At 43.7% G+C, this 20,290-nt stretch overlaps 1 protein-coding gene across 1 annotated transcript; it reads right to left on the bottom strand.

Annotated features, from left to right (window-relative positions):
- Window positions 1–10,238: 10,238 nt before the first annotated feature.
- On the bottom strand, window positions 10,239–20,278 carry DYDC2 (DPY30 domain containing 2). The gene is given in 5 exon segments (XM_074339692.1): window positions 10,239–10,770; window positions 10,772–10,779; window positions 13,758–13,878; window positions 14,220–14,374; window positions 20,137–20,278. Coding segments are annotated over 4 exon segments (459 nt in total). The 5' UTR covers window positions 14,367–14,374; window positions 20,137–20,278; the 3' UTR covers window positions 10,239–10,587.
- Between the last annotated feature and the right edge of the window lie 12 nt (window positions 20,279–20,290).

The following is a 20,290-nucleotide window of genomic DNA, read 5'->3' as shown; positions in this document are numbered from 1 at the left end:
TTAGTTACCCATATAGTCATTTTCTTTTCATTTCTGGAGTGTCTGAAGTATTTGATGCATCTTTAGACATGATACATTTTTTATATTTTTGGTTGATAATCTCTTGAGAAATAGCTTCTTAGCTCATTTCACCATCATTATTCATGTCTAAAGAATATCACTTAACCATTGTGGGAAATGTATGGTTACCTATAAAATAAACTCTTTAGAGAAGGAATTTGACTCAGATTGGGGAATATCAGGAGCAATTCAATTCTGATTAATTGAATAGCCTCCGGGAACTTGACTCTTGTGATGAAACCCTCGTGAAGTGTGCTTGGGTTCTTTTATTTCTTCTCAGTGGTGTCTATTCACCTGCTTTACTTTCAACATTCATCGCTCCTGGAGAGGCAGTTTGGTAATCATCCCGTCTCGGCTGCTGACTTGTCTCTGAGGGCAGAAACACTTTGGGACGTTCATTACATTCCAAAGGAAGGTCTGTGGGAATCATTCCTTGGGTAACTTCATCCTGATTCACCTCATTCTTTGATGATTTGACTTTCATTTTTGTTTGCTAGGATATATAGTCTTTGTTAATCTTTGTCTGGAGTTGTCTCTTGTGAAAACTTGAAAAGATTAGTTTCCCCTTATCTGTGGTTTCACTTTCTGTGATTTTGGTTACCCTCAGTCAACTGTGGTTCAAAAATATTAAATGGAAAATTGCAGAAATAAATAATTCATAAGTTTTAAATTGCATTTCATTCTGAGTGGCGTGATGAACTCTCACCATCCCACTCTGCTCTGTCCTGACCAAGGCGTGAAGCAGCCCTTTGTCCAGCGTATCCACCCTGTATATGCTCCCCGCCTGTTCCTCTTGGTTATTAGCTTAATTGTCCTTGTGTTCAAGTCACCCTTATTTTACTTAATAATGACCCCAAAGCCATTCACATAACTTTTATTACAGTATATTGTTATAATTGTCCTATTTAATTATTAGTTACAGGTGTTAATCTCTTACTGTGCCTAATGTATAAATTAAACTTTATTATAGGTATGTATTATACTAGTATGTATAGGGAAAAGCGTAGTATATATAGGGTTTGATACTCTCTGCAGTTTCAGGCATCCACTAAGGGTCTTAGAATACATCCCCCATGGATAAGAAGAGACTCCTGTATTTTTGAGGCACCAAAAATAAGCAAATTAAATTTGAGGTGGAGAAAATCTTCACGCCATCATGGCTATCTAGAAAGGGGTCAAGAATACAGACAGGAGACCTCGTAAGACTTTAGCTTGGGTCACACTGACAACAGAGTTTTCACTACAAGATGACATCTGTGGGACTGTGTGGTCTAGATTTACTTTACCTTGGTTATCTGTTCTTCCTGAAAAGAGATGAACTGAGATAATGGAATGGACCCCAGGAGAGGTGTTTCTGCAGGAGAGAAAGCAGAGCCCTTCTTCCCGGGGGGCTACAGGCAAATGGCATTGTGAGCTCAGTGCCAGCTCAGCCTTGCTTTAAACTACTCCTGAGTCCTGAGACATTTGGCCTTGTCTATCCTTCTCAAAAGATTTCCTTCCTTTGGATAGTGTTTGCCAGGGAATTTCACTGAGTTGGATTCTCTCCATAGATTTTTCTGACAGCATTTGCGGGGGTGGGGGGAGTGCGGGGGGCGGCGGGAGGGGGCGGCCCCATGGCTGAAAGTCTTCATCACTTTTCCTCTCCTAAAGAATTGCTTGGAAGATTTTTATCCTGACTAATCTTATACTTGAAACTTTTTATCTCCAGATGGCATTATTTAACTAGACTTATATTCTATTTTCTGTGGTGACATTTGCTGAGAAATTTGCTCTTTCTTTAGGGCTGTTTATTTAGTCGTTTTACCCATGACAATGATAATTCTTTTGGTATTTTGTTTTGAAGGGATCTGGAGATAGATATCAGTGTGCCTGAGGCATGTTCTCAGGAACATTACCCTACAGAACCTTTCTCTACTCCTGAAGAGTAATCTCCAGAAACTGTCCTGGGACTTGCCCTCGTACATTGGTTTAATTCCTCCTGATTTCAAGATTTGCTTTGTTTTATCATTCCTCTTTGAGTCAACACGCCATCCTTCAGAGTCAATCTCTTTTGAGGTTTTATGGTCAACATCTTGATCATTAGGCATTATTTTTCTTTATAAACCTTCTGAACATCTTCTGTCCTGGCCAATACTATTAGCGGAAGCTTCTCTTTCTCAAGCCGTTTTCTCAGTAATTCTGTTCTAACTGTAGCACTGGAAATGCTTCTTCCAGACCAGAATTTTGGGGGAATTTCCCTGTGGAATAGGACTCAAATGCTCCTGAACAGACTTGTGAGGAATCGTGTCTATGCGGTAACCTCCCCGAAAAAAGTGTTTAGGGAATTGGGTTCCAGTCCCATTTGTCCATGGATGAGATATCCATTGATGTCACTTAAGTAAATTTGCCCTTATAGCCTTTGTTTAATGAGCTCCTATATAATGAGTCAAATACATATTTACATATATAAATTTATATTTATTAAATTATATATATTTAATAAAATTACATAAATTATAAATAAAATCATATAAATTAATTATATTATATAGTTATATTTATAGGTATATTTAAGCATTGCTTTGAAGAGCTTTGGTCTTGAATAGCTTTATCCGAGTATCTCAGGTCTTCAAAGGACTAATTATTTCGTGGTTAATTTTATTCATGGAATCTGTTTATTCAGCAACTGATTTTTGAAGAGTCTCATAAATACTGCTTTTCTGCACTGATTGTGATAGTGAGGAATTTTCTCTGGCTAACTTTACTCATACAGTTGCTTTCTATTGGTCATTATTCATGAAAGGTTCTCCTTGGCCAGGTTCACCTGTAGAATTTATCTCCCCTGGTGATAATTCTTGCAGTTTCTCCTCACCTATTTGTATTGATAGTTTCTTCAGACAAATGATCTGGAGATTTTTCATTCTGGCCCATTATGGTCTTGGAATATGTTCCTAGTGGCAACTTTTTTTTTTGGAGGGAACAGATAATTGCATTCTGACTGAAAATAGTACTGGGTTTCATCACAAGGGGCAATGATTTCTTATCTGTTTCTCCCTTCTTGGTATTATATGTGGACTCTTTCTTTCCTGGTGCCTCTTGTGGAGCAATTTTTGCTCTAACAACCCCTATCTGTGACCTGTGTTTCTCTTGATGTTTTTGATTATTCCATTTCACCTTGGCTAAACTTAACCACAAGTGTGATATTTTCAGACAGTGATAACTTTGGATTTTGTAATTTTATTCCTGGAGGTCATCCTTTTTGACAATGGCAATAGAAGAATCTCTTTCTTTTCTAATAATTTCTTTGGAATGGGTATCTTTTGACCATGACTCCAGAGGACGGTAGACGCAAGAAACCCCATCTAGTGCCAGCATGACTTCTCACCATGGCTTCCAAAGGTCTGCCTTCTGGGAACACTTACTGAGATTCTCTTTCTTCTATGACATTTGGGCTTGCCTTTTATTGAAAGACATCAGATGAAGTTTCTTCTTGACAAATAGAACTTGAACATGAAAGCAGAAAGACCCTGAGAACCTTCCCTGTACTAATATGAGACATGCAATATGACTCAGCTATAAGCAATCTCAGAGGAACTGTTGGCTCAAGCACTAAGCTGTCTTCATACAAATCATAAATTTTAATCCTGCCAGGAAAATCACTCACTAGTGTTTCTTTGCTGACAAGCATCTTCTTATAGTTACATTTTTAGTTGACATAAGCCGTTTTATTCTCATATTCTATAAATATCTGGCTGTGATATCACAGCTTTTGTATTTGTTTCCCAAAAGTTATTCCTCTTATTCCCTTTCTAAGGATAGAAAAAAGCGATTTATTTCCCCATAGGATATTCAACCTTTTGAAAAAATATTTACAATCTGCATAAAAATACAAGAATGATAACATTCAGTACTAATTATTCAAAAGAATGTTTTTACTGGAAGATATTACTCCATCATTGGGAAGAACTTCAATATATGTACTTATCACTTATATGGTTATAACGGTGTCTCTAAAAGACCTAACATGAATTTTTGAAGTATCCTGTTTGGGATTATAGATGCTTAGAGCCTTGGTGAATTCTGGCGGATATTCAAGACAATAAAATATGCATGAGTGAGCTTAAATGCTTCTGGATAACAATGATCATTTGAAAGCTCTTTGAAAAATCCATTTCATCTAAGAGGTAAGAAAAAGAATGTAACTGACTTAGAGCAAAAGGGATGTGGACAGGGGAATTAGACTTCCTTTATTAGAAAGCATTAGGCAATACCACCTGGCAGTCAGAGTGTGTGGGCTTCTGACAGACATCCTGGAGCGCCACCTCCTGGCCATCTGACCTTAGGCCAGCCACTAACCTTTAAATCTTGGTTTCCTCTTCCGTAACATGGGCATTATAAAAGTGCCCAACTCATGGAGGGTGGTGAGAATTAAATGAGATAATGTCATTAAGCACTTAGCAGAGTGCCTGGCAAACATTAAACATCCAGCATAAGTTAGATATTATTATTATTATCATTGAAAACTAAGATAATCCTTTTTAACTATGTCTTTTTTCTCTCTCTTTAAATACGTGTGGAGGAATGAACTTGAGTGGTAAGTGGGAATTTCCGTGTGCCCTTCAGGGAAGTATAGGCAGTCTGATGAGCACACAAGCTTCGAGGGATGATGTGTTCCATCCTAGACCCTAGCTCTTTGGGAACGGTCCTGATTTTAGTCTCTTCCAAATCAGGCATATTTTGGGGTAAATTTACTTGACTCCTGAATTTCCCTCTGAACAAGTAAAAGCTGGGATCCATTCCAGACTTCTCCCTCCCACTCGCTGTGGATTCTTCTTGCTGAGCCTCTCTGGAAGTTCTTCCAGTCTAGTGAGTACTCCCTCCTGCCTGCACGCCTTTGCACATGCCGTTCTCCTAGTCTGAGATGCTCTTTGTGGTGTCTTTCACCTGCTTTCGTTTCTGCCATCATCTCTCCCTGCACTGGACTCCTGCTGCAGTCGTTGAGCGTCTCCCATGTGCTCAGCACTGAACCTCTTATCGCTCCTGCCCATCACACCTGCCCTTAATCGGTAGCCAGCACAGGTGAAGAGAGCTGCCAACCACAAGAACTACCTTGGAGATGAGGAAAATAAGATAGTCTTTTTCAGCTTAGTCTCAGTTGCTCAATAAGAGCAAAGCAAGGTTGGTCAGAGGTGAGATACAAAATGTCACCTTAGAGAGAGAGATGAGAAACACTATACCCTGAGTGAAGGCATTCAGCTCCCTTTACAAGGAATGTATCTGTCAGAAGGGGACAGCACATGCATTGGCAGTGACCTCCAGGCACTGCCCTGGGGAAGGAAGAGGGACTTGGTCATTGTCGTGCAGGGAGACCTGCAGGGTCTCTGGTCCCGCTCCCCATACAAGAACGCAGGATATGGTGAGGCCAAAAAGGAACACCCACGGAGCCATAGGTAGGGGAGTCATACCACTATATTCTCTCGGGCGGCACTATACTCTCACTGGAGGCTGGATCCACACTGTCCGCAAACCGCCATCCACGCTCGCCAGCCCAGCCGCCATCTTCTTGCTAGCCCCCATTCTTTCTCTCTCCTCTCTCTCCTAGCATAGCCACAGCAGTTATATTAGTGGCCAATGGCTCACTGGTTACAGCTGACGGCCAACTAGCCACAGCTGATGGCCATGCAATCACAGTTGGCCATTTACTACCTGAGCCAACACCTTTCTATGTGAGGCCGAGAGCCTGGAAACTTCTTTCTGGGGCTCCGCCCCCACACTCCACCCCTACAGGCTCTCGCCTCACAATCTACGCGACAAGCGTCTTCCGCGAGGGGACCTGTGCGAGGAGCCTGGGGGTGAATGCAATATCCTGGACACAGCCAGGCTCTCTGGGCACAGCCAGGGTTTCTCAGGGCACCACCAGTGCTTCTGGGCACTGCCAGACTTCCTGGGCTTCTTAGGGTACCACCTGTCTTCCCGGACACAGCCAGGGTTTCTCAGGGCACCACCAGTACTCCTGGGCACAGCCAGACTTCCTGGACTTCTTAGGGTACCACCTGTCTTCCCGGACACAGCCAGGGTTTCTCAGGGCACCACCAGTACTCCTGGGCACAGCCAGACTTCCTGGACTTCTTAGGGTACCACCTGTCTTCCCGGACACAGCCAGGGTTTCTCAGGGCACCACCAGTACTCCTGGGCACAGCCAGACTTCCTGGACTTCTTAGGGTACCACCTGTCTTCCCGGACACAGCCAGGGTTTCTCAGGGCACCACCAGTACTCCTGGGCACAGCCAGACTTCCTGGACTTCTTAGGGTACCACTAGTTTCCCCGGGCACAGCTAGGATTTCTCAGGGCACTGCCACTTTCTCTGGGAACAGCCACACTTCCTGGACACAGCCAGGGCTTTCAGGGCACTGCCACTCTCTGTGGGCACAGCCACGCTTCCTGGACACAGCCAGGGCTCTCAGGGCACTGCCACTCTCTCTGGGAACAGCCCGACTTCCTGGGCACAGCCAGGGTATCTTCAGGGCTCAGCCAAACTTCCTGGACACAGCCAGGGCTCTCAGGGCACTGCCACTCTCTCTGGGAACAGCCCGACTTCCTGGGCACAGCCAGGGTACCTTCAGGGCTCAGCCAAACTTCCTGGACACAGCCAGGTCTCTCAGGGCACTGCCACTCTCTCTGGGAACAGCCCGACTTCCTGGGCACAGCCAGGGTATCTTCAGGGCTCAGCCAGACTTCCTGGACTCAGCCAGGGCTCTCAGGGCACTGCCACTCTCTCTGTGCCTCTCAGGGTACCCTGCTGGAACAACAGCGACTCACAATCAAGGTGCTTACATATTCTCAATGGCGGCCAGTCAAGAGACAAAAGCAAATATCCCCCAGTTCCACTAACAACAGTTCCCAAACAAACAGTCAAGTTGTCCATTAAATTAGGGATGGAAGGCAATTCCCCATAGTCCATAGTCATTCACCAGGGCTGTCCTGGGAGTGAGGGACGACCGTGACCTCACCCTTATCTCCCACGGAGGACTCAGCAAGCGTTACCTCCTGGGACTATAAGTCCTGCATCCGGGCTGCCTGAGCAGGAACTTCCCGGCCCACAGGGCTGCAACGACCTTCGCTTTCTCCGGCCTGTGCTGGTTGGGGAACCGTCCACATCTTTCCACCTCTCCACGGGGCTCCATCTCTGCAGCAGCTGCATGGCTTTTCCTGTGCTGGTGGGAGAACCGTCCACGTCCTCCCACCCCTCCATGGGGGTCCAGCTCTCCAGCAGCTGCTCCTCCTGGTCTTCCTGAGACTGAGTGTTCATACACACAAACTGCTCCACCATCCTTTGGAGAGCTTTGGCCGGCACCATACCCTGCTCGCTGCGCCATTTGTCGTGCAGGGCGTCCGGTGGGGTCTCTGCTCCTGCTCCCCACACAAGAACGCAGGATATGGTGAGGCCAAAAAGGAACACCCACGGAGCCATAGGTAGGGGAGTCATACCACTATATTCTCTCGGGCGGCACTATACTCTCACTGGAGGCTGGATCCACACTGTCCGCAAACCGCCATCCACGCTCGCCAGCCCAGCCGCCATCTTCTTGCTAGCCCCCATTCTTTCTCTCTCCTCTTTGTCTGCTAGCACAGCCACAGCAGTTATATTAGTGGCCAATGGCTCACTGGTTACAGCTGACGGCCAACTAGCCACAGCTGATGGCCATGCAATCACAGTTGGCCATTTACTACCTGAGCCAACACCTTTCTATGTGAGGCCGAGAGCCTGGAAACTTCTTTCTGGGGCTCCGCCCCCACAGTCATTTTACTTTGCCATTTTCAGTTCCTGGGCAAGATGCACCCTCGGAAAAACCTGTGAGAGTCTGGTAACTAGGCATGACTGGTTTGTCCTGAACCGCAGGGTAGGGCCATCTCCACTGGGAGAGGGGTGTGTTGGGCTGCCTGAGCCAAGTGCCCTTAACCATTTGATTCCCAGGCCTTCTTTTCTGAGAGCCCCACTGATGAGTGAGTTCAAGACCTCACTTTGGAACCAAACTGTTGGGATTTGAACACTGGCCCTCTCCCTTGTTAGCCACATGGGCTCCAGCAGGCTACCTAATGTCTTTGTGTCTCAGTTTCTTCATCAGTAAAATGGGGATTATAATAGAATGCATTTGCAAAACATGTATCTGATAAGGATTCAGTATCCAGAATATATATAAAAATCTCTACTTTTTTCTTGTATTAGATTGGCAGAAAAAGTACGGTAACTAGCTCAGTGTGGCAAGAGTATAAAGAAATGGCTATTTTCATGTTGGCATGTAAATTAGTCTAGCCTTTCCAGATGACAATTTGACAAAAGTGGTTGCTATTAAAAATAATATTTTCTTTTTAAAATAAATAAAAACTGAAGTACATTATTGGGATAATTGAGGTTGTTTGAAAATGGACTGTATGTATGGTAAGAATTTTATCAACTTCTAAAAAATCAAATGTTTTAAGATAATTTAGATTTATATGCATTTGTATGAAATAATATAGAGAGCTCCCGTGTCCCTTTCACCTACTTTCTCCAAATGGCAATGTCTTGCAAAACTATAGAACTATGATACTGACATTGATAAATCCACCAATCTGATTTAGATTTCCCCGGTTTACTTGTACTTATTTGTGTATCTGTGTATTTAATTCTAAGCAATGTTTTTCAGATATATACGTTTGTGTATCCACCACCATAATCAAAATACGAAATAGTTTCATCACAAGAATCCCTATTGTTGCCTTCTTATAACTACATCCATCCCCTTCCTTCCCCAACCCCTCTGTCTAAACCGTGGCGATCACTGAGCTAGGCTCCATTTCTGGAACTTTGTCATTTCAAGAAAGTTATGAATATTAATGTGTAAGTGGAATCATATAATATGTAACCTTTTGGGATTAGCTCTTTCCACTCAGCATAATTTCCTGCGTATTCATCCAAGTTGTTCATGTATCAATAGTTCATTCCTTTTTGTTGCTGAGTGGAATAGCATTCCATGGTGTGGACATACCACAGTTTCTTTAACTCTTCTCCCACTGAAGAATATCTGAGTTATTTCCAGATTTTGCCTATTCTGAATAAAGTTTTTATAAACACTAGTATACAGGTTTATGTGTGAACATGTTTTTAATGTTTCTAAGAAAAGGGCCCAAGGGAAAAACTGCTGGGTCATATAGCAGTTGCATGTTAAGTTTTATAAGAAACTGTCAAACTCTTTTCCAGAGTAAGTATACAATTTTACTTCCCCACAAGCTAAGTATGAGTTATCTAGTTGTCATCCTCGACAGCATTTGCTGGTGTCACTATTTTTTAACTTTAGCCATTCTGAAAGATGTGTAATGATGTGTCATTGTGATTTTAATGTGCATTTCTCTAACAACTTATGATGTTAAGTTCGCATACTCATCCTAGAAAAAGTGCTACATCCCTCATTGCTAAATATCACTACGGTCACCTTCGAAATACTCCCCTTGGGAAGCTATGCACCGACACCAGCACCTAGTCCACCCTTCAAAGTAATTGTGGAACTCTTTTTCTGGAATGGCCATCAGAGCTGTTGTCATATTATACTTGATGTCTTGAATGTCATCAAAATGTCTTCCTTTCAATATTTCCTTTATCTTCGGGTAAAGAAAGAAGTCACTGGGGGCCAGATCAGGTGAGTAGGGAGGGTGTTCCAATACAGTTATTTGTTTACTGGCTAAAACCCCCCTCACAGACAGTGCCGTGTAAGCTGGTGCATTGTCCTGATGCAAGAGCCATGAATTGTTGGCGAAAAGTTCAGGTCGTCTAATATTTTCATGCAGTCTTTTCAGCACTTCCAAATAGTAAACTTGGTTAACTGTTTGTCCAGTTGCTACAAATTCATAATGAATAATCCCTCTGATGTCAAAAAAAGGTTAGCAACATCATTGCAACAAGTTTGCGAACTTAATTGTCAGACCTCATAGATGATATTTGTATGCAGAAAATAAAGTTTTTAAACGTTCAAACCTTTGACTTTTACTGACACTAGAGCTGTTTCAAAATACCTATAGTCGGTGCTGCAGGTACACTCGAGGACACGTGTAACATTCTGAGGGGCCTGACTGCAAAGTTCAGCTAAAGGTAAGACATGAACACATGAGACGACTATGTTTTCACTGTCCAGTTGCCAAAAAAATGATAAAACAAGAGGAAAAAGTATCATCAGTTTGTTTACTTATTTTAAATCCTTATTATGAGTTTATTTTATCCTATAACTAGTTCAAATTTTCACATGATTAAGGATTTTTCATGGCTATCACAACAGAACTTGGGGTGGAGAGTCCCTGCAGACACTTCCCCTTCCACAGCCCCTCAAATTTTGGTTTAATTCATATAGTTATCATCTTTACCTAAGAGCTTTTCTAGATGGCCATTTTCTAGATTTGCAGCTTTAACAGAAGCGTCATTAGAATCATGATGCTAATGATTCTGACAACCTAAGAAGGAGATTTGGAGCCAGGATGCATTTTGGGAGCACTTTCATGCTGAAAAGCCTAGTAATTTATTCCCTGTGAGTTTCAACATTCCACTCAGTCTGTCCAGATGAGTCAGAAGAAGGATTCTGTTGAGGCATTCCTGGAAGCATCTTGGAACTACCTGGCAGAGATTCCTGTTTCAAGACCTCCTTTTCAAGGGGTTTTGTGTTCTCCTGCATGACGATGGTCTTTGTGGAACTAGCTATAGATATCAGTGGCTAAATAGAGAACAAAAAAGCAAAAAAGTCATTAGCAGAGTCTAAAACACACTTGGTATGGCAAGAACACAATATTGCCATTTTCACACCCAAGACTAAAGACAAAATGGAAACAGACATGCTCTAGCAAAGCATAAAACAAAAATCTGATAGGATCAAGATAACTCAGCAGTAATTTACCTGCTTGCCAGAACAAAACTCAACACCTGTTAAAGGAAAACACAATCTAGACTCCTACAAAGTATCATCTACAATATTCAGCATCCACATAATTACTAGACATGTGACGAAGTGGGAAAATGTGAACCATAATCTAGAAAGCATTTAATAGAAAGAGACCCCAAAATGACAAAGATGATGGAATTAGCAGACAAAAACTTAAATCAGCTATTACAAATACTTTCAAAAGTTTAAAGGAGAAAAATGAACATGAGTGAAAAGATAGGGTACATCAGTAGAAAAAAATTGGAAATAGAAATTTTAGAATTGAAAAGTACAGTATCCAAAATGAAAAAAATTCACCAAATCTCTAAATAGGGTATCAGACATTGCAGAAGAAAGGGTCAGTAAACTTGAAGACAGATCAATAGAAATCATCCAAACTGAGGTACAGAGGGAAAAAGATTGAAAAATAAACATCGCCTCAGTGACCTATGAGGCAATAACTAGCAGTCTAACGTCCATGTAATTTCAGTCCCTGGTTGAGGTTGGAATCCTTGGAGCTTAAACTCTACTGGACACCTCTACCTCCCTCTTTGCCCAGAAGCCCCAGGAGAACATTCTGCAATGGACCCCGTGGGGCACTGCCGAGAGGTCTGTGAAGATTACCCACATAACCTCTAAGACCCCTCTAACTTCAAAGTGCTATGAGTCTATGCAGCATATATGTGTACTAATTCTATAAAAATGTATTTCTAAAACATTTATATGGCTCAGATCTTTATAAACAAAGGGATTGCTTTCAGATTTAGAAACAGAATTGTGGTTTACTTGCTCAAATCTGCCTCTGCTTAATGTAGAGAAACCAAGACAAAGGCAACTTACGCCAGCTTTCTTCTAGGTCTGACTCACATGCCACCTCCTCTGTGAATCCCTTTTTGATTGCTATAATTGGATATGACCTCTACCACACATAGTGCTCTGTTTCTACTCCTCTTTCGACATATCCACTGGACCATTAGTATTCAATCTGGGCGACTCGAAGACTTTCTAAGTTTTTGCAAGAAATGGTCGTTCGAAGATATTTTTTAAAATCTTGTAAAGCTTTGACTATGTGCGTATAGGCCCGTCAGAGAAATCAAGAGGTCTGCTGAAATCTTCTGCAACCCATCCTGGGCCTGTTTAAGACCAGGTTTTATAGCACTAGTGACACAAAATCTGAAGGTGATCAATAGCAAGGAACAGTTTGCAATTCACCTTTAGCCACCAAGAAACCAGAATTTGGAATCTTGTCTAATTTGAGGTACCCCCACCTCTTTGCCCTTTATCTAGCTTCCAATTTATACTAGCACAGTAACTGGCACGTAAATGACATGGCTCTCCCAGGCCAAGTAAGCAATACATTCAGCTTTGTTTTAGACCACTGTTGGGTTCTAGTTCCCTCTAACAAAGGGAATCATAACCACAACTCGGACGTGAACTTTTTCCTAAAGCTGAGAACTTGCACACAGTGCAGGCATCGTGCTGACTCTTATTTTCCATCTTCCCTTACAACTGACTTTGTCTCACACTTGGACAAAGAATAGCATACATCTTACTCCTGTGATTCTTGCTAAGGAATATTGCCACAGGACACAAAACCTCTTGAGTGCAACGCAAAGGGACTATTCAAAGATATTGATGCAAACGAAGTTTTCTTTAATACGGGCACCATAAAACCAGGGTGGGGTTTATATATTTCTATTTATATATTTCTATTTCTATTAACAGTACAGTATGTTGTCAGAAAAGGATTTGAGTGGGCAGCAACGTGATGCCAACTTTTGCCTAATAATCTCACCTCTACCCTCTCCCAACTATTCTAAGAATATTCCGAAGGGAGGGCTCACTTAGGCTATTGTCTAACAATAGTATGAAACAATCTTTGTTTTGATTTATTTATAAAACATCCAGACTTAAAAAAATCTACTACTTGTTTATGAGGAAAGCTGAGCATATTTCTATACATGTAAATAAACTTAATATTTTCATGTCTCATCAAAGTGGGCTTTGGAAACTAGCAAAAGCTAGTTAATTGTATAAAACTGCATTAAAGATTTTAATGCATGGGATATAGTGATAGTTATAAAGATGGCAGCTATCAAGCCCAGCAAGTCAATTCTCTATCCAGATAGCATGTCTTTTGTAGGAAACGCAAGACGACACCTTTATCAGAAGATTGTGGCAAAAATTACGGGATAGGAAAAGTATGCCTGTCAGACCAATGAATGCTCAGTCCAATCAATGCTCAGTTGTCTCCAACTATTCCAAGTTAGTAATTTATGACCACTATTACAGCATCACTGAGGTGGCATCTATGGCTTGATGCATAAATAAATAGCATATAATAAATAAGTAGTATATAATAAATAAAATAATATACTTATAACCATATTTGGTTTCTGAAAAATATTGAATAATTTTTGAAAAGGGCTCAAAGGATCTTGTATAAAAATACATTTGTTCCAAGTGACAGATTAGATTATTTGTAAATCTGATTTGTTTTAAACCAGTAACATCACAGGTATTTCCTAAACTCTAAAATGGAATTGCCTTTAAACATTTTCTTCTTCATTGACAATGATCTTATTGGCAAAGATTGTCATGTCATGTCAATAAGATTGGTTTATATAGAAACATATGAACATGGAGGAAAAAGTAGGCTAATGGGGGCCTCAATGTGTTTTGCATGGTGGTCAGGGTGGAATCCATCACTACAATCCACACCTAGAACCCATCACTGGGATGTGTGTGCCCAACGCTGGGTTTCTTCTCCCTACCTTGTGACACTTCACACTTCTGTTGAATCTGACACTCTTCTTGCTTCAGCATTTCTGCCATTTGGGTTTCCTTGAGGCTGTTGTCATCCTCTTCCTTCAGCTGGATCTTCTCTTGTCTATCCTGGGCGATGTGACAAAGTTGAATCAGAAGCTTGTACAAAGGGGCCCTCTCACTGGGACTGGCCTCAGGCCCATCAGGCTTCCTGAGTCTGCTTTTGTAACCAGCGTTACCTGCTAGTAGCTCCAAACCCACAAATTCCATCACTCCTGTGAGTTGGACTCCTTCTTTAGCCTCTCCCAGGCTCCCTGCCCTTCTAGCATATCTGGGCCTAAGCTACCCTCAAAGCTGAATAAATCAAGAAACTCCCCAGGACAGCTCCAGAATCCTGCCTTGGATTTCAAATTACTCTGGCAAAGCTGGAAAGCCCTCCCCAAGCCCACCCAGTGCACATACACACCTACCTTTTCTTTTGCTTTAGTGATTTCCCTGTAATGATAAAGCCAGTGAGCCAGGTACTCTATGGGGTCACTGGGCCGAACCTTCGCCACCTCTGCTAGTCCCTGGGCCAGGCAATTTCCAAAGCACCTCTTCAGGTAGTCAGTTTCCATCCTGTGGGCTTGGGACATATCAAAACAGAGTCACACTATTTTACAAATCTAATTTGATTTTAAAAATAAACACATTCCATGAGACGTTTCTGGATCCCACCGTTCCCCAAAGAATAAATAAATACATACACACCAATAGCTTTTACACTCAAGTGGACTTTCTTCTAAAGCTGTCCAGCTATCCTAGCAGAGCCCGTGACCAGTATTAGCTACAATGCCCAGCAATTTCCATCCCTCTCCTCCCCAGGGCTTCTCAGTGGTCCCCTGTGAAATAAATAAGCCTATTCACCTATGTCATAGAGATTGTAGCTCCCAATCTCACAATAGCACATCTTGCTGGGTGCTCAGAGGCCCTCTCGGGACCCATGCCTTCTCAGTTATTTCCTCTCCACTCAAGGGTAGAAATTATCCGAGGTCAGATAATAATAGGTCCTAGGGGTCATCAGGCCTGACAGGAGCTTGACAGATTGGTGGTTAAGGGTGGGTAAGACCTCCACTTACCCACACATTTCTACCCTTGAGTAGAGAGAAAATAACTGAGAAGGCATGGGTCCTGAAGGGGCTGAGCACCCAGCAAGCTGTGCTCTTGTGAGGTTGGGAGCTACAGTCATCTATGACCTAGATAAGATAGGCTTATTTATCTAGGTCATAGAAATGCCCTAAAATCTGGCCTATTCCTCACCAACTCCATATTCCTAAAGTTTACATATTTTAACTCCAAAAGAGCTAATGATAAAATGACTAATAAAGGCTCAGATCCAATCTGTAAGGGTGAAATTTAGGGAATCAATAATGTAGTTAAACTTAGCTAGTTTGCAGTTTAACTCACCGCATAGCTCACTATCCAGCCACCTGTAATTACACTTAGTTTGTTTGCAGTTTGATTCATCCTGATATTCAGCTGTTTTCTCCTTGTTTCTCCCCTCACTGATTAACTGAAGAACTCTGATTGTTCCCTTTCTCAAGGCTACCCATACCTCCTTAATCCATTTAATCAACAGAATCTCAACCTGCAAAGGGCAATTTCTTAATCCTCAAGTGCCGGGACACCGGAATCCAATTGACAACTCCCTCGCAGTTTTTACTGGTGACGCATTAAAGTCCCAGGCCTCGATGGCCACGTCCCAGTCCGGAGATAACATTGTGTTCAAATAGACCAGACCCCAGGAAGGATGTCAGCCCTGGGACCTGCCTAACCGACTCCCCCCTTCCTATATAAGAAAAAGCGAACCTGAAGTTAGGGGCAGCTGCCCACTCTCAGATTCTAGACTCTGCCCCAGTGACACCCACCCCCTCCACCACCACCGCGCTGGTGTTTCTCTTCTCACAACCCGTGGCAGCAATCATCTTTGGACACTGCCATGGGCATTCTCTCTCTGCCCTAACTTCAATAAAAACTTCCTTTGTAGTAGAGTCTGTGAATGCTTTCACCTTTTGTGAATGACCAGAGGTTAATTACACGCCACGACACAATCAACATTTTCTGGAGGCATTTTTCAGTTTAAAGAAGGAAAGATAGATAGATGATTGATAGATAGACATAGTATAGAAAAATATATATATTTCCTAGCTCTTCCCATTGCAAAGGCCTAGAAGCAAAAACACCTCAGTAGCAGCGAGCACACTAAGCATTCAGAACTTCTCCTTAAATAGCTGTCACCATGCCGTGCGGGGGACCCTGCTGGTTCTCTGCTCCCACTCCCCACATAAGAATGCAGGATATGGTGAGGCCAAAAAGGAACACCCACGGAGCCATAGGTAGGGGAGTCATACCACTATGGTCTCACTGGAGGCTGGGTTCACCGGACGTGCGACCTGCTGTCTGTTTTTCTGCCAACCGACCAACGACTCTCCTCCACTCTCCTCGACTCTGCTCCTCTACTCTCCTCGGCTCCTCGGCTCTCCTCGGCTCTCCTCGGCTCTCCTCAGCTCTCCTCGGCTCTCCTTGGCTCTCCTCCATAGCCGCAGCAGTTATATTAGCAGCTAATTGGCTAACTGGCTACAGCTGACGGCCAATCAGCCACAGCTGACGGCCATCTACTACCCGAGCCAGCACCTTTCCACGTGAGTCTGAGAGCCTGTAAACTACTCTCTGGGGCTCTGTCCCCACACACCACTTAAGAGAAATCAGGACTCCTTGGAGTAAAATAAGAATCCATGAATCCACATAAGAATAAATAAGTTTGTAATGTGATATACAGTAAGTTCTTTCTTAAAGTAGAATGCCAACTAATAAATGTGGAAAGAATAATGGAGTTTTTTTAAAAAAATCACCATACTGTAACCACCATAGTATAACTGAATCAAGCCAGAATTATCAGTGAAGGCTAAAACTCAGAGAACATTTGATAAGGAATAGGATATTTATACAGTGTGGCGACAGAGCCCCAGAAAGCAGTTTCCAGGCTCTCGGCCTCACATAGACAGGTGCTGGCTCAGGTAGTAAATGGCCATCAACTGTGATTGCATGGCCATCAGCTGTGGCTATTTGGCCGTCAGCTGTAACCAGTGAGCCATTGGCCACTAATATAACTGCTGTGGCTACACTAGCAGAAAGATAAAAAAATGGGGGCTAGCAAGAAGATGGTGGCTGAGCTAGCAAGCGGCAGAGTGAGGATTGTGGATCGTGTGGCTCCTGCTTCCTGTGTCTCCAACCCAGCCGCCAGCGAGAATATAGTGATATGACTCCCCTACCTATGGCTCCGTGGGTGTTCCTTTTTGGTCTCACCATATCCTGCGTTCTTGTGTGGGGAGCGGGAGCAGAGAACCTGCAGGCTGCCCCACACGACAAATGGCGCAGCGAGCAGGGTCTCCCACACGACATATAGTCTTGAAGTTTCTCCCCCACAAATTATGTATTACTTCCAAAGGGAAATACAGAAACTTCACAGTGATAGAACCTGGCCATCACAACTTTAACCAAAGGATCAAAGTAAACATCACCAATAAGGGGCAAAGTGACATAGTGTGTCTCCTGATGTGATACACTTCTTAGTGGGACATAACACACTTCTGTGGATTCCTGCCCCCAATGCAAAACTTGAATCTGATTGAGGAAACATCAAATCAAGTCAAACTGAGAGACAGTATACAACTGACCTGTACTCTTAAAAATGCCAAGGTCATGAAAGACAAAACAAGAGGAGGAGCCATTCCAGATTAAAGGAGCCTATAAGGCATGCAATACATGATTCTTGATTGGATCTGGACCAGGAAAAAAAAAGAAAATTCCATAATGGACATTGTTAGGAAAATTGGATAAACTGAATATGAATTGTAGACTACATAATAGAATTGCATCAAAGTCAAATTTCCTGGTTTTGGTAATTGAAATATGAGTAAGAAAATGTCCTTCATTTAAGGAAATACACAGTGTGACAGGGATGAAAAATGGCTCACGAAAGTGTCTAAGTCCTAATACCTGGAACCTGTAATGTATGTTACCTTATACGGAAGGACTTTGCAGATGTGATTCAGTTAAGAATTTTGATTTAGGGAGATTATCTGAATTATCCAGGCAGGCCCAATGTAATGACAAGGGTCTTTATAAGAGGGACACAGTTGGATCAGACAGAGAAGGAGATGTGATGACAGAACAGAGGGAGAAAAGGTGATGTGACTCGGAGCCATGAGCCAAGGAATGTAGGTAGCCTCTAGAAGCTGGAAAAGGCGAGGAAATGGATTCTCCTCTAGAGCTTCTAGAAGGAACGAGCCCTGCCAATACTTGGTTTTAGCCCTGTAAGACTCATTTTAGATTTCTGACTTCAAAAACTTTAAAAGAATAAACATGTGCTTGAAGTCACTAAGTTTGGGGTATAGGGGTTCAGAATGAGTCACCCCAAGATGTGCCTCTGCATGCAGATTGTTTTGAGCTGAAGCCAACCAAGACCCTGTGGGCTCAAGAGAAACTTCCGCCCTTCCCCCGTAACTACCTAAAACTTGAATTAGTGGCCTTGCCCATAATAAGAGATTATCAGACATAACATTTTTTGACCAATCGGTAGGGCAGGGAAAACTTCTAATTACTGAACATCTCTTCATCTGTCTCATGTCTAATTGATTATTAGACCAGCTGAAAAAACCCTGAGGGTAGAGGAAAGCTTCCTCCTCTCCCACAGGGATAGTGGTGAAGTTGGAGACCGGGGTATATGTTGTCTCTTTCTGCTAATCTGTGGCCCACCTGAACCAATGCACTTGGATAAACTACCTTCTACATCCCCTGGGGGCTTGGACCACCTGGGGGCTTGCTGAAATGCAGATTTTCAAGGCCCATCCCAGGCCTAACGATTCAGTCTACAGTTTAACAAAATCCCCAGGTGACTCGAAGTCACAGGTCTACTTTGCCTTTATCATTGTAGAACTGCCCTTCCCAGAGAGTCGAATTACCAATTTTGCATTCCCAGGAAGCCTCTCCACTTCTGGTCCTTGGGGGGCTGTCACCCTTTCTGGAGGAAGCATCTGCTCCAAATTGCACATTTTCAACAATGGTCTCAATGAAATATGTTGATCTGACAGTTACTAAGACTTGATGCAAAGACAGCAGAGCCACAATAACAGAGCCACAATGTAAGGCCCGGAGAGGGAGGGGGCAAAGGGGACTTTTCCAGCCCACTCCCAACCAACTCCGGGTACACTCACCAAGGGGGAGGGGGCTATTTTTTGGAGTCTCCTGGAGCTCTTCAGAGGGTCTGCGTACACTGGTGTCCCTTGTCCATGGCCTTGCACGCAGTAGGCAGAGCAATAAGCATGGAGATTGTCTTTATTCACACTCTATTCCCAGTGCTAGGCACACAGTATGTGCTCAGTAAATACTTCTTCATCTGCCAGGACTCTGATGCTTGTGAGCCCACCCAGACAAGCTGTCATGCAGGGTGTCAGGCGGCGTCTCTGGTCCCGCTCCCCACATAAAAACACAGGACATGGTGAGGCCAAAAAGGAACACCCACGGAGCCACAGATAGGGGAGTCATACCACTATATTCTCGCTGGTGGCTGGGTTGGAGACACAGGAAACAGGATCCACATGACCTGCAACCTGCTGTCCGCTTCTCTGTCAACCAACCAACCCCACTTGCTAGCTGCAATCCGCCCTGCTAGCTCAGCCACCATCTTCTTGCTAGCCCCCATTTTCTGTTAGCGTAGCCATGGCAGTTATATTAGTGGCCAATGGCTCACTGGTTACAGCTGACAGCCAACTAGCCACAGCTGATGGCCATCCAATCACAGTTGATGGCCATTTGCTACCTGAGCCAGCAGCTCTGTCCCCACACAAGCTCATGGTCCCTTCAGTCAGTGCCCACTCTGGCACTTCCTACTTTAGCTAGCGTTTAGTGAGGCATCTCCTGCCCAGTACTGCCTGCCCTGCACGTGAATTAAAACAGAACACTCCCAGGATACACTAGCAGAGTATTGGGCACAAGACCAGGCCAGGGAAAACTGCAATGGCTCTGACCTCGCAGAGGTTGGATGGCTTCTCGGAGGTGAGGGCACCTGAGCTGGTTCTAAAAGCCACCAAGCAGAAGTTACCAGCAAGTGCAAAGGTGTGAAGTCGTGAAATACCGCGCCATCGAACTTGCAGTGATTGTCACCTCTGGCCCGGGGGGTTGTGGAGGGGGTCTCCCCCCATTCACAGACAGATAGCCCTTTGCGGCTCCTCTCCGCGACCCCGCCGCCTCCTTATCTCTCCCAGGGTGCGCGCGCCTACCGGTCCCGCACGATTCCTGTTTTCAAGGCCCCTCCTTATAGCCTCATAGTTGCAAGTCTCTACTCACCTACCTATCCTGGCACCCACTCCTATCCGCCGCGCGTTCTCGCCCTCTCTCCCGCGCTCCTCAGCTCACCCGCGCTCGAGCCCCCTCCTCTCTGCTGCGCGTCCCCCACGCCCCGACCCTCAGCTCTCAGCTCGCCTTCTCGTGCTCGCGTTGG

The sequence above is a fragment of the Rhinolophus sinicus genome, linkage group LG07, assembly GCF_036562045.2.
Source record: "Rhinolophus sinicus isolate RSC01 linkage group LG07, ASM3656204v1, whole genome shotgun sequence".
Taxonomy (NCBI): domain Eukaryota; kingdom Metazoa; phylum Chordata; class Mammalia; order Chiroptera; family Rhinolophidae; genus Rhinolophus; species Rhinolophus sinicus.
This window is presented reverse-complemented; position numbering and strand designations above follow the sequence as displayed.